General features: G+C 48.1%; 1 protein-coding gene across 3 annotated transcripts in view; it reads right to left on the bottom strand.

Annotated features, from left to right (window-relative positions):
• IFT88 (intraflagellar transport 88) overlaps positions 1-14,382 on the bottom strand; it is a 57,922-nt gene that overhangs the window by 20,808 nt on the left and 22,732 nt on the right. For all 3 annotated transcript variants that reach the window (XM_016119804.2, XM_016119824.2, XM_036228349.1), the window contains 4 exons: positions 14,138-14,208; positions 8,163-8,249; positions 4,960-5,059; positions 956-1,042 (listed from right to left, as the gene is read on the bottom strand). In XM_016119804.2, coding sequence (XP_015975290.1) covers positions 956-1,042; positions 4,960-5,059; positions 8,163-8,249; positions 14,138-14,208 — 345 coding nt within the window. The remainder of the gene's footprint in view (positions 1-955; positions 1,043-4,959; positions 5,060-8,162; positions 8,250-14,137; positions 14,209-14,382) is intronic.

Here is a 14,382-nt window from a genome sequence, read left to right as displayed (position 1 = left end):
CTCAGAAGGCAGAGCCAAGAGCCATTAAGACCAAAGGATTAGGAACCACCCCCTGGGATCAGGGGTGGCCCCCATCAAGGAAACCCCTTTTCCCACACTTGGGGGCACTGACCACATGTGCTGAGCTGGGTTTCAGAACTGCTGAGGACAGTGAGAGTTGGCTGCCTCCCCCCACGATGGCCCTCGCCTTATCTCAGCACAGGGGCGGGGTGCACGGGGCGGACGACCTGTGCCTTGGTCCTGGGTCTTCTGTCAAGTGGGCCCACGTCTGAGAAAGCCCGGCTCTGCCCAGATCTTACAGGAGCGCTGGCCTCTGACCCTGCTGACGAGCCTATGGGAGGCTCGGGAGGGCCACGGACATTCTGCGTGTGGCGAGGATGCGCGTAACCTGGGCCTGAACACAGGCGGCAACCGGCATTTAGACGATGTCCCAGTGGCCCACACTCTCACGTTCGTTAGCACAAAAAATAACAAGTTAAATGTGCACAGGAGCCTGAGAGGCGCCCGCACACGGGGCCTCCTTGCCTTGCGGGGACCCTGTCCTGTGGGAGAGCCTGGGCCCTCCCGCCAGAGGCGCATTGTGAAGGACAACGGGGAGGCCCGCTGACAGCTCCGCTGGGCGCCGGACACGAGGGCAGCATCTGGGCCATGCGGCCTCGGTCCAGCCACAGGTGCCAGTGGCAGTCGGGGGCCCCACGTCAGACCTGCAGAAGGACCATGCAGGCGAGTGACCCTCAGGGAGGACGCAGCCAGCACAGCGACGGGGGACTCGCCACGGAGCGGCAGGAAGCTGATGCGCCCAGCGCTGGACCACGCCCGCCTCCGCCCGGACCCCCGCGCGCCCTGCCACTGAGGTCCTGCACCAGGCCCCTGCGGAGCCGCTCCTCAGGCAGGACTCCGGCAACACAAAAATACCACGTTAGCCACTGCTAGTTGTAAAAAAAATAAAACTTACCAAGTAATACAGGAACGAGAGGTTGGTCGCAGCTGCACTTTTCACTCGAGTGTCCTTTTTCTCAAACATTTTTAAGGTCTCGACAGCCTGGAAATGAAGTTAGTGTGTGACGGTTGTCACAGCCACGGGACACGACAGTGCTCAGGGCCTGGGGGTGAGGCCAGCCCGGGGCGCAGACAAGTGGATCCGTATGTTAAGAAAACAGATGAGAATTAATAAATCTGTCAAAGGGATAAAACGACACTAACGATACAGTAAGTGAACGGAGAGCAGACGGGCTGCAGGGCAGGCGGCCGCTGGCGGGAGGAGCACGTGGGGTCTGTGGGCCCGGGGCCGCTTCACGCTCACCCTGCAGAACGGGTCGGGCCCTGAGCTTTTGCCTGAAAGACATGATCCGATTTGCTCTTTAAAAAATAATTCTAGAACTTCTGCTTCTGGCTCTCAGACTGGCCTGTAGAAGGCCATCCTCCCCCTGAGAACAGCGGAAAGGGCGGACGAAACACGAAGGGCGTTTTCTGAAGGCACTGGAGGGCCACCAAGGCACCCAGGGTGTGAAGACCAAGGACCCGGAATGTTCCGACTGAGCACGCAGAGCGAAGGGGGTGCAAAGAACACGCTCTCAGGGAAGAACAGAGACTCACATGGGAGCATGGGCCGGGGGTCTCGTAAACACACTGGCGTCCCGGAACGAGGAAGGGCCAGGGGCTGGGAAGTTTCCAGAAGTGATGACGAAGAATAATTGTGGGAGAATTACAAAAACGATCCGAAGTAGATCCAAATCTAATGACATTTTCAAGCCGTGAGAAATCAAAGATGTTTCTCACCAGTGGAGGGCTGGACAGTCCCCAGCCAACAGGCTGTCCCCTGGGACAGGCAGCGGCCTGTGCGAAGGACGTGTCCGCGCTCAGGCTGGGAGTCACTGGCAAGAAAGGAGCAGAGTAGGACACCAGGCCCCTTCCCCCTGCCTTCCTCTACAATACAGGGAAGGGTGCTGGGCCTCGGGGTGCCCGCGGCTCCCAGACGGCACGTGTCCGGCTCTGACAGTGGCCGTCAGCCAAGCCCGGAAGCACTGACAAGGGCCGAACTGACTGCGCTGAGCACATGTCTGACCTCAGAGGATGCGCGTTAAACACGCGGGCTCAATTTCTTTCAAGGGAAGACTTTAAAATGCCGGATTCCACCGACCCTGGTTATGATATGAGTTACAATCGCTCTGTCGTGCAGTTCGACTAAAGAAAGCCATCGGGAGTGTCTGGGCCAGCAGTTTATAATCCACAAAGCAAACTCTGGCAGAGAAGAACCCCAACGTCACACCTCGCTTTTGAGAGTCTCCTCCCCACCTGCACTCTCGGGAGGGTGCTCTACAGAGCGGCCGAGGCGATCACTCTCCTCCCGCTCACCCTGGAAGAGCTGCGTTTCAGTTGGAGTGAGGAGTGGGGTGCCTCGGCCTGTACTCTTGGATGGTGTTGCACATGTAGGTGCTAACGTAAAGTGTCAGGCACGAGTCCACTAGCCCCTCTGAAGTCGGTGAGGGAAACAGAGCTGCTCTGTGTTTAGGATGGCCACCCAGCAGCTAACAGACAAGAATGGTATTTTAAAAAGCTGACGGCTACAACGGTCTATAGAAGTCCTCTCAGAAACAGCTATTTACGCTAGAGTGAAGGAATGTGTTGGAACTTAAAATTCTGATATTTGCTAATTCGTGGCTTATTAGTAACAGTATGTTAAGACTACATTTAAGACTGAATAATTCTCCCCAAAATGGTCACTATAAATTCAAACAATACATAAAAGCAATGCAATCCAAGATATTACCTAAAAGAAATACCAAAAGTATTCTGAACTTAAAAATATTCATTTGAAAACATCTGACTAAATAAAAACATATTTCTAATTTATTTTCCAAACTATAAACTATTCTACAAAGGCTATATAACTATTCTAATAATAGGAACATTCTCAGGTATTGCTGGCTTTGAAACAGGTTGTTTTTATAATTGTTCTTTGCAAGGTCAATGAATGCATCTCCAATATTTGTTTGATTTATAAATAAAACTGATAATAGTCCACTTAATAAAATTAAATTTAGTTGTAAATGGCAAAACAAATAATCAAAACAAACACTGTTGGCCTGGGTTGTTGTTGTTGTTTTCAAAAACAGGAAACTGGATACGTGTTTGTTTTGTGTTTCTTTCCTCGCTGCTGCCTCGGGATGCCTGTGAGTCTGTCTCCAAACTGCCACTGGCCTCCAGCGCTCTCCTCGCGTGCTCCGCTCCACCCGCCTCCACCCGCCTCGGCTCTTTGGCCGCCTTCCTTCTCTACTACGAGGGCAACTGCACAACCACGCGGTCATTGCACAGAACCCTGCTCTGAGATTTGGCCTCTTTTCTCTAAAAAGTATCAAGAGTTACCTTCAGAATCATGTCCTTATGCAAGAAGACATACATTTTCTCTTTTACTTTGAATTGTAAATAGTCTTCATCAAATGATCATAGTGAATTACGTCAGCCCAACCCTTTTTACCCTAATCGTGTTCCTTTCACACTAAGATTGTGTTACACTCACCTCATCACACTTATAATATACAAACAAAAGAAACAAAGTAAAAGCAGCGATGCTAAAAAGAAAGCAGAAATTACATTTTAAAACTTAGGTAAATTCATTGTTATTAAACTTGAAAATGCAAGTGGAACAAAAGACAATTTGAAAGATGACAGCTAGGAAAGCAGCAAGCAAAAAATTTGGGTTAAAAATGAGTTTTAATATGAGAAAATTAGAGTTTATTCCTTCATGGACAGTTTTAAAACATGAACTATGGTAACACGCTGTCACATCTTTCTAAAAAGACCGTTTAAAAATAAAGCATCGGGGGAGAGCTGGCAGACGTGGCTTGCCCTGTTTCCCCACCTGTAGCAGCGCTTCTCACGCGTAAACACTGATTAGGTTTTGTCCACAGGTGACAAACGCAGGATGACAAAGACCCAGTTGTCTCACTTCGCCCCCCCCCCCCCCAGAAAAGCATGACAGCAGCACCAGAGAGCTACCCGGCGGCATTTCACGACGGCGCGTGTGACGACCGAATGGCAGGACAGACACGAAGGTCCTCTGCAAAGCCCTTCGCAGGTGCCAGCGCGACTCTAAGCACACGGAGCCGTGCGCACGGTGGAAGCAGCCACGGCGTGCACCGCGTCTGTCACGTGACCGTGACACCAACGCTGGGCGATCCCCTGCCTCCTCTGGGAGGGCGCCAGTCCTCTCTACGGTCTCCGAGACCAGCGGAAGGCCCTTGGCAGGGCGAAGGCGGGAAATGCAGGCCGGGGCAGGGCGTGGGCGAGGGACCGTGGCTTTCCCTGGCCCTGGCTCTCGGTCTCATCTTGGAGGAGCGGAGGCTTCTAGCTGCCCGCACAAACCAGATACCGAGTTTCGTCCTGCTTGCCCCCTTTTGTCTGCTGCCCCCCCTTTCAGCGCTGCCTGTTCCTTCACAGTTGTCCTGACCGTGTCTCACCTGTCCCACCTCCACCCAAGGCAGCAGTGAGAGAGCTAGAGGGCTCTGAAACTGTGACTGGTCTTCAGGGGACCTTCAATAAGCAAACCAAGTGGATCAAACAGGCAAGAGCAAAGCCACCCAGGGGAAAACGGTGGGCGGGAGCCGAGGCTGCCGAGCGGCCCCCGGCCTTCCTTCTGCACGCAGTACCCGACTGTGAAAACCCTAGCGCTTTGGGGAATAGCCTAGAAACATCCAGGAGGAAGCTGGCCTCTGCAGAGAAGACCGTGTAGTGATTTAGCAACTAACCAGGATGAACACGGAAAGCATTTACATTTTTAAAGAAACAGGCCAAACAAGTCAGAATTCAACCAAAGTAATACCATAGTAATGGAAATTATGTAAAAACAGATATTACTCAATTTCAGAATAATCGGAGATAACTTTCTAGAGAGGAGTTTCACAAAGTTATCGTTTTTACCAATTAACATAAAATTTCACCTGATTTTTTAAAACTTACTTGGTTAAAGTCCTTTTGTCTCAAGTATGTAATTGCTTTGTTTATTTCCAGGTCATTTGCAAGCTCTACATATTGAGAAGCTTTCACAACTTCGACACACCTATAATGTAAAGCAGAAAAAGGTTATTTTGTTTATTTGTTAAACTTGAAAATGCAAGTGGAACAAAAGACAATTTGAATGATGACAGCTAGGAAAGCAGCAAGCTATAAAATCTGGGTTAAAAATGAGTTTTAATATGAGAAAATTAGAGTTTATTCCTTAATGGACACAGTTTTAAAACATGAACTATGGTAATACGCTGTTACATCTTTCTAAAAAGACCGTTTCAAATGAGGCATCGGGGGCGAGCTGGCCACCTCTCAGAAATGAAGGGTGGACACGCCAGCACACTGAGGGCACTCGTCGCCACTAGCCCCGCTTCATGCGGGTGCTAAAGGGAGCTCTCCCGGGTGGAGTGAGAGGGTGCTGACGATTACTGATATGAAAATACAAAATATGTTGGGAAAGGTAACTACATAGTCACGTCAGAATACTCTAATATTGTAATATGGTGGTATGTCAATCACTTAACTCTCGTATAAAGGTAAAAGACAAAAGTATTAAAAATAACTATAGCTACAATAATTCGTTAATGGATACACAGTATAAAAAGAGGTAAACTATGATATCAAAAACAAAATTATGGGGGGGTGTGGAAGGGTACAGTTTTTGTATCAATTAAAGTTTAGTTATTATTAGCTTAAAACAGACTGCTATAAGAATTTTTATGTAAGCAAAAACTTACACAAAAGATACACAGAAGACAGAGAGAAGAGAAGCAAACAATACCACTACGGAAAATCATCAATTCACAAAGAAAGACAGCAAAAGAGGAAGGAGGAAGAAGGAACAAAGGAACCGCGAAACAGCCACAATACAATGCCACGGCATGCGTGCCTATGGAGAATTACTGATTAATAATCACCTATCAGTACCCTGACCTATAAAAATGTACTTAATTGTAAATGGACTAAATTCTCCAATCATTAAGCAGGGCGCCTGAATGGACTAAAAAACAAGTCCCAAGTATATTCTGCCTATAAGAGATTCACTTCAGCCTTAAGGACTCACAGAGGCTCAAAGTGAAAGAATAGAAAAAGATATTGCATGTAAACGGAAAAACCAAGAGAACTAAGGTAGCTGTACTTAAATCAGGCAAAATAGACGTTAACTCAAAAAGAGCAACAAAAAACAAAGAAGGTCATTATAGAACAAGGAAAGTTCTACTCATCAGGAAGACTTAGCAATCACAATACACGTGTTGTCAGTAACACAGCACCCGAGTAGAGTGAGCAAATCCGAAGGGAGAAATGGACGATACAACAGTCGCAGGGGGTTTCAACACTGCGCTCTCAACAATAAATTGATTGTAGAAACAGAAAACCAAACCTTAGACCAAACCGACCTAACAGACGCATACAGAGCATTTTGCCCGGAGAATACACATTCTCAAGCATGCGCACACATTCTCCAGGGCAGATCACGTGTTGGGTCGCCGAACAAACCTCAGCAGATGTAAGGAGACTGGAATCATGCCAAGTAGCTTTTCTGACCACAGTGGTATGAGACTATAAACCAGTAACAAGAGGAAAACTGAAAAACTCACAAATATGTAGAAACTAAAAATCACTCCCCTGAACGACCAATGAGTAAAGAGGAAATCAACAGGGAAATTTTAAAAAATCTTGAACAAATAAAACAAAAACAAAACATAGCAAAACTTATGAGATGCAGCAAAAGCAGTTCCAAGAGGGACTTTTATAGTAATAAATACCTACATTAATGAAAGAACATAAGAAAATAACCTAAATTTAAATCTCAAGGAACTAAAAAAAAGGAAAAAAATACTAAGCTCAAAGTAAGCAGAAAAAAAGAACAACAGAAAAAAAAAACAACAAAGACCAGAGCAGAAATAAATAAAACTAAGACTAGGAAAGCAACTGAAAATATCAACAAAACTAAGAGCTGTTTTATGAAAAGACAAAATAAACAAATATTTAGCTAGATTATATAAGAAGAGAAGAGAGAGAACTCACAATCAGACATGAAAACCATAAGAGTCCTAGGAAAAAACAAAAAACGAGATTCTTGACATTGGTCTTGGCAGCAATTTTTTGGCTGTGACACCTAAAGCATAAGGAGCAAAATAAAAGCTAAACAAGTGGGACTATATGAAACTAAAAAGCTTCTGCACAGGGAAAGAAACAATGGACAAAATGAAAAGACAACCTACAGAATAAGAGAATACATTTGCAAATCATGTATTAGGGAGGGAGGGAGGGAGAGAGGGAGGGAGGGAGGGAGGGAGGGAGGGAGGGAGGGAAGGGAGGAAAGAAGGAAGGAAGGAAGGAAGGAAGGAAGGAAGGAAGGAAGGAAGGAAGGAAGGAAGGAAACTAGGCCCGTAATTCTTCTGTATTTGATTTTCTAACCATGCACCTGTATCTTGAGTTCTTAAAATTCTGGTAAGGTACCATGTAGAAGAGGTCACAGACTCCCTGTTTTCTAGAAAGACCATACAAGAGAGTTTCATGAGGGGCAAATTTCGGATCAGTATAAAGATGAATGTTCCAACCCTTAAAGATGTCCCGAAATAAAGCAAAGGGACTGAACGCCAGGAGAATCCAAGCAGAGAGCAGGATGCTACACAGGAGACTCCTGTCCTGGGCAACGAAAGAAACGGATTCGACGAACGAGCAAAGGTTTCTCCGGGTCGGATACAGCTCTCTACTCCCACCTAGGAGGCCCGCTCCGTCAGGGGACGGTAGCGTCTTCGAGTGCGGGGCTCTCACTCAGGATAGAAAGTGCAGAGCGGAGACACGCTTGAGGTAGAAAGGAGGAGGAGGAGGGAGGCAGCGCGAAGTGGAGGCGCCGCAGGCTGCCGTCTGCGCGGGGAGCGACCAGGGGCCCGCGGGCGGCGGGAGCCCCTCCCCTCAGCTCTGCACGGCACGACCAGAGCGGTCAGAAAATCATAGCAGAGCGGCCTGGTAATCACGTTTTAAAACATTAAGCATTTCACTGGCCCATGTTAATCTCGCCATACGCTACTACTTGCTTGATAAGTAGGAATCGATATGCGCAACTGTCCCTCTTCCGATGCAGTTTTAAACCCACGCGAGCAAAACTACGGAAGGAGGACACGCGCCGGGTCCACCGCGCTGCTCACCAGTCATAGCCCACGGCGAAGGACGTCTCGATGGCAGGGGCGATGAGCTTCGCGGCCGTCATGATGTACTTCTCTGCCATGGCTTTCCTACACCAAACAAGCGGAAAAGTTTACTGAGAAACGGGGCAGAGAGAGGTGTTTTTCCTGAGAATGTCAGTGCGAAGCTAACATGACACGAAAGCCTCCTGCGCGGCGGCCAGCGACGCGGCAAACCCATTTCTGAGCCGGGCTGCGCGCCGCGCCTGCCTTCCGGGCGGGCGGCTGTCCTCCGGGCTCCCGGCGCCTGCTGACCCGCTGGGGACCGGGGAGCCCCCGAGAGAGGGCAGCCCTCGGCTCGCGTCGCAGAGCCTGCGGAGGGCGAGACGGCCTCACGCGAGACCGTGCGTGGGAGGCGGGGACACTGAGCGCCGCCTGTCCCTAGCAGGCCGCCCCGTCTTGTAAAAGTGAAAGATTCTCCAGTAAGCTAGTCCCAGGGACAAGACAGGGAGTGGTATCTTCAGGCGCCAGCTCCCAAGAAGAAAACGACAGTGCCCCCAGGGTGCAGATAACAAAACTGTCTACCAGCCCCGTTTGCTACAAGTTTAGGAGTCCCCCTGAAACAGCATATCTTTGTGCTAAAAGCTAACAGCCATCTTCTGCTTTTTGCAATCTGCTTGCTTGATCAAGGCCACCAGGACGCAGTGTCGGGCTTTATAAGCTGCCTCCTCCGGAAGCTCGGGGCCGACTCTCTAGTGGGGAGAGTCAGGTGCCGGCGGCTAACAAAGGCTCACGATTCATCTCAATTGGCTCCGTGGGTCTTAGATTTGAATGCGCCACAACAGTCTCACCTCCCACACAGATGGCACCACACAACCCACGGGCTTGTGTGCCGGGCTTCTCCCCTGCGGCATCCGCCCGGTCGGCGCGCCCTGCAGCCGGCACCAGGCCCTGCACCCCCGCCGGCGGAACCAGGCCCCGCTGCGCACACCACGGCTCATCACGGCCCGCTCGCTGCCGCTGGAGACCGTGCGGGGTCTGGCCACGGGCGCTGCAGGAAGCTGCCGTGGCCACATGCCTCGGGGAGAAGTCGCTGGTTATACGGCGACTCTGCGTTTACCCTTCAGAGCAACTGCGGACCGTCTCCCCTCTGCATCCAGCGCCAGCCCCGACCCCGGTGCTCTGAGCCCTCGCGGGGCGCTGCTCCTGCGGCCGCTTCCCTCGGGGCGGCAGACGCGCCCTCGTCTGCATGTCGCCGAGATGCCTGCTCAGATCCTTCGTACATTTGCACTCGGGTACCGGCCCTTTCATTATTGAGTTGGAAGAGAGTTTCATGTATTGTAGAAACCAGTCCTCTCTTGGGTATGCGGTTTGCAAAGATTTTCTCCCATTCTGTGCAATGTCTCTTCACTTTCTTGATGCTGTCCTTTAAGGAACGAAAGTTTTTAACTTTGATGAAGTCCAATTTATCTATCTTTTCCTCTTTTCGTGTGCTTTTGGTGTCACATCTAAGAGGCCACTGCCTAACCCAAGGCCAGTAACAGCCACTTCTATTTTTTCCTAAGAAGTTTATGGTCCTAGAACTTACATTTGAGTCTATGGCGCACTTAGAAGAGACCCCGTGTGTGCCATGGGGTCCGACCTCACCCTTTTGCATGGGGACATCCACTGTCCAGCACCGCCTGTTGCAAAGACAGCTTTCCCCACTGAAGTGTCCTGGCTCCTCTACTGACTACAAATTTAGGTTTATTTCCGGACTCTCGAGTCCATCCCAACGATTTCAGGTGGATCTTCATGCTGCCAGCGCAAAGCATGACCTTGCTGTCTTGGCTGCTGTAAGCTTCGCAGCTTGAGGCCTCCAGCTTTGTCTTCTTTTTCAAATGTCTATCCTGAATCCCTTGTGATTCCATGTGAATTTTAGGATTGGCCTGTCGCCTCCCTGGAACACTGCTGGGGTTTCGGTGGAGCGGCGCCGACCCTGCAGCGTGACGAGGGGCACTGCCCCCCTAACGATGGTAGGTGTCTGCCCACAGACACGTGGTGCCTGCCCCCTACTTGGCAGTTCTTTCAAAATGTTTTATTGTTTTCAGAGTATGAGTTTTGCCTTTCGCTTATTAAATTTATTCCTAATGGTTTTTTATACTATTGTAATTGTTCATTTCATTCTTGTATAGTGCATTGGTATAGTATATTTCTATCGTATACTATTGACTCTTGTATTTGACGTTTTAAAAAGGCAACCTTGCTAAAATCGTTTTTCAGTGGATTCTAATATTTTACGTGGGACAGTCTATATTCAGGATCGTGTGATCTGTAAACAGAGGTAGTTTTGCTCCCTCCTTTCCAAGGTGGATGCCTCTTACTCCCTTTTCTTGCCTGCCTTCCACGGCGAGATCCTCCGGGACACGCAGACTAGAATGGTGACAGCAGGCACCCTCGCCTTGTTCCTGATCTAAAAGGAAACCACGTGGTCTGTCATCACGGAGTGTGACGCCAACAAGGCCCATAAGGCCCTTGACCAGATGGAGGCTCTTCCTTTCTACTCCCACCTTGCTCAGGTTTTTTTGGTTTGTTTATCATGAGCGCACTGAATTCTGCAGGAAAAAGTACTTTTTGGTTTATACCGAACGATCATGTTGTTGCTGTCCTTCGTTCCATCAACATCCTGCATTATACTGATTCATTTAGATGGTGAACTGATCTCGTCCCCAGGACAAACCCACTTGGTCCTGGTGCCCGACTCTCTTTATATTCTGATAGTGCTTTGGTTTGCTAGTCTTTTCTAAACAATTTTGCAGCTATATTCATAAGGTATTGATCTTTAGACCTCTTTATTATTTTGGTACTGTCTTTGTCTTATTTTGGTAACAGCATAATACTAGCTTCATACAATGAACAATTTTCTGCAAGAGACTGTACAGAAATGAAGTTAATGCTTTCAACATTTGCTAGAATTCTCTAATAAAACCATATGGGCCTAGAGATTACTTTTTTCATAGCTTTATAATTATAATCCAATTTCCCTAATATTGATAGGGCTCTTCCAATGATCTATTTTGCATCAGGCAAGTTGCGGTAACTTGTGTTTTAAAGAAAGTGGCTTCTCTGGTCTAAGCGTCACCCCTGCATGTGGGGGGTGTGCGCGGTGCTTCCCTGGTCTAAGCGTCACCCCTGCGTGTGGGGGGTGTGCGCGGTGCTTCCCTGGTCTAAGCGTCACCCCTGCGTGTGGGGGGTGTGCGCGGTGCTTCCCTGGTCTAAGCGTCACCCCTGCGTGTGGGGGGTGCGTGGTGCTCATTCCTCTTCCCATGCTGCCGCGTCGGTGGGGGGTGGGAGCCTCCGTTTGGTTCCTGGTGTTGGTAACTTGTGTTCTCTTTGTTATCAGTTTTCTTAGAAGTATTTCACTTACGTCCTCTACTGTTTCTTTCTTTGACGTTGGCGATTTCTATTCTTTACTGTTTCTTTCCCTCTGCTTCCTTTGGGTTGCTTTTGCTCTTCTTTTTCTAAGTTCTTGAGCTGGGAGCTTAGGTTACGGCTTTAAAACCTTCCCGCTGTCATTCTAATTGCTGTTCCCATTGTTTTTCTCTGTCTCAACACTTTGTTTTTAAATTTCAGAGTTTGATCATGATATTTCTTGACATGGGTTTCTTTGGGTTTATCCTCCTTGGGCTTCCCTTAGTGTCTTGTATTATAGGTTTATTTTAATTGCCAGTTTTGAGGAGTTACCAGCTATTGTTTCTTTACCCCAATCTCTTTCCCCTCTCCTTCCCAAACACTGATGACACAAATGTCGGATCTTCTGTTAAAGTCCCAGAAGTCCCTGTGGCTCTGTTCACATTTGCTTTTTAGTTTATTGGTCAGATTGGGTGATTTCCATTTTCTACCTCCCAGCTCACTGAATCTTTCCTCTTTCCCCTTCATTCTTCTGTCGAGCCCCTCGACTGAGCCTCTGATTTCAGTTCTTGTACTTTTCAGTTCTAAAATCTCTGCCTGGCTCTTCTGTATATCTTTTATTTCTTTGCTGAGACGCCTTCTTTTCTATTTCTTTTCTATTTTGTAATTTGTTTTAAGGATGTTCGTCAACACTTGTTGAAGCCTTTTTATTACAGTTGCTTTAAAATTTGTGAGATAATTATAAAATCTCTGTCATCTCAATGTTGGCATCTATTGATCATCCTTTTTCATTCAGTTTGAACTCTTCCCGGGTCTTGGTCTGATGAGCGACTTCTGATCAAAATTTTGACATTTCTGACTCATGAGACTCTTAGTTTTATTTCAGTCTCCGTGATTGGCTGGCTTCCTGGCTATCACTCTGGCAGGGGAAGGAGAGACACCACCTCATTATTGCTAGATGAGAAAGTCCAGTCTCTCCCTATGGGGTTCCTCTGACACCCAGGGTTGGAGGGGTCCTTGTTTCTGCTGGGTGGGGTCAGAGCTCCTGCCTCTGCCATGGCCCCTCTTGACACCATGGTGGGGGGCCTTGTTACCACCAGGTGATGCTGAAATTTCTAAGACTCCACTATCTCTCCTGAGGCCACCCCAGGAAAGAGGGGGAGCAGTGGCTCGGTACTGCTGGGTGGGGTGCAACTCCGGGTTCCCTGTGTGCTGTCCACTGACGCTACACAGGGCCTTTGGGACGAAAGTCCTATCCCCGCCTTGGGGGGCCTCCTGGGTGCTCAGTGTCTCCTCACAGCCTTGCGAGGATGGAAGTGTGGGCTCCCACTGGCTTTTGCTGGCACACATGGGGGCAGGCGGGGCCAGTTTCCATGGCACCTGTCTAAAGATTCTCTGTCTTGCTGGCCTGCCCTTCCCAGTCCTTCGGCTGCAGAGAACAGGCCTTTTGTGTGTTCGTTGCCTGTGCCCGCCATGTTCCGACTGCCAGCTTCATCAGGGCCAAGTCTGGGAACAAGCGGGCACTCACTCACTGCCCCGTTGTCCTCGGCCCTGAGGTCCCCCGCTGGTCTGCCTTCTTCTCTCCACCTCTCTTCTTAGATTTATTTTATACATAATTTCCAAGGTTTTTAATTGGCACTTAGTAGAAAGAACAGTGAAAAGAACATCTACTCTGTCCTCTCAGAAGTACAAGGCTCTGTTTTATTTTCAATGTTAAACTAATTCCTAAACATGAAGGGCCCTCCACATGCTCAGTGGAATATTACTGAGCCTTCAGAAGGGGCTCCTGTTATCCGACAACAGGGATAAGCCTGAGGACATCGTGCTAAATGCAACAAGCCAGTCACACGAGGACAAACACTGCGACTCCGCTTCCATGAGGTCCCTAGAAGAGCCAGGTTCACAGAGACAGACGGGAGGGCAGTGGGTGCCAGGGGCCGGGCGAGGGGACACGAGGGCCACTCAGTGGGCACAAAGTGGCAGTTTGGGAGGACGGAAAGAGTTCTGCGGGTGGTGACAAACCGCTGTGCACGCGCTTAGTGCTGCCGACCATGAAGGAGGAGGCACTTAAGACGGTAAATTCTGTTACATGTATTTTACTACAATTAAAAAAATATCAATGGCCCTCCATCATGTGATACACCCCTGACGCACGACTGCATATTCAATTCCATTAGAACTTTCAAAACGTACTTGGCAGAGACTAGGTGCCATACTGGATGAAGGAAGAAATGAAATAAATGGAATTTTGTCTTTGGGAGTTGAAGTTTAATTGGGAAGCTGCACAAAAATACATGAAGAAAGCTTTTAAAATAAAAGTAATTAAACAAAATTGCAATATTGCACCAAATGCAGGGGGAAGTGGATTGCGAAGAAACAGTGAGAGTAACTGAGCTATGAATAACTGCGGCCAACGTGAGGACAGAGACTATTTTGAAGGAAAAAAGAGAATCCAGTAAAGCACAGAAACGATGAAGCAACAGGACTAGTCAAGAAATATCCCGCACATAACAAGATCTGAAAGAAGTAGCCAGAATGCATGTTCAACGGTCTTATAAAAATCTAACCTCCATTATTAAGTTTTAATTATTAAGTGCCTAAAATATTACCTTTCACGTTCCATTTGCCTTAGATGATCATTTTTTATAGCTTCAATCACTAAATTAGTATGTGGATCATCCTGGGAAAATAAAATTGGAAAAAAATGAATAATTCAGAAGCAAACACTAAGAACTTAGATTTCTGATCAACCTTACCACTAACTAGTTGTATAAACTAAAGAGTAATCTCTTTACACTGTTTTCTATTATGCAAAGTAGAACTTTTATTCTTATTTCTGATCACCGATCACACT

The sequence above is a fragment of the Rousettus aegyptiacus genome, unplaced genomic scaffold (genome assembly GCF_014176215.1).
Source record: "Rousettus aegyptiacus isolate mRouAeg1 unplaced genomic scaffold, mRouAeg1.p scaffold_m13_p_11, whole genome shotgun sequence".
Lineage (NCBI taxonomy): Eukaryota > Metazoa > Chordata > Mammalia > Chiroptera > Pteropodidae > Rousettus > Rousettus aegyptiacus.
The sequence above is the reverse complement of the archived record's forward strand: the minus strand, read 5'-3'. Positions and strand labels throughout refer to the sequence as shown.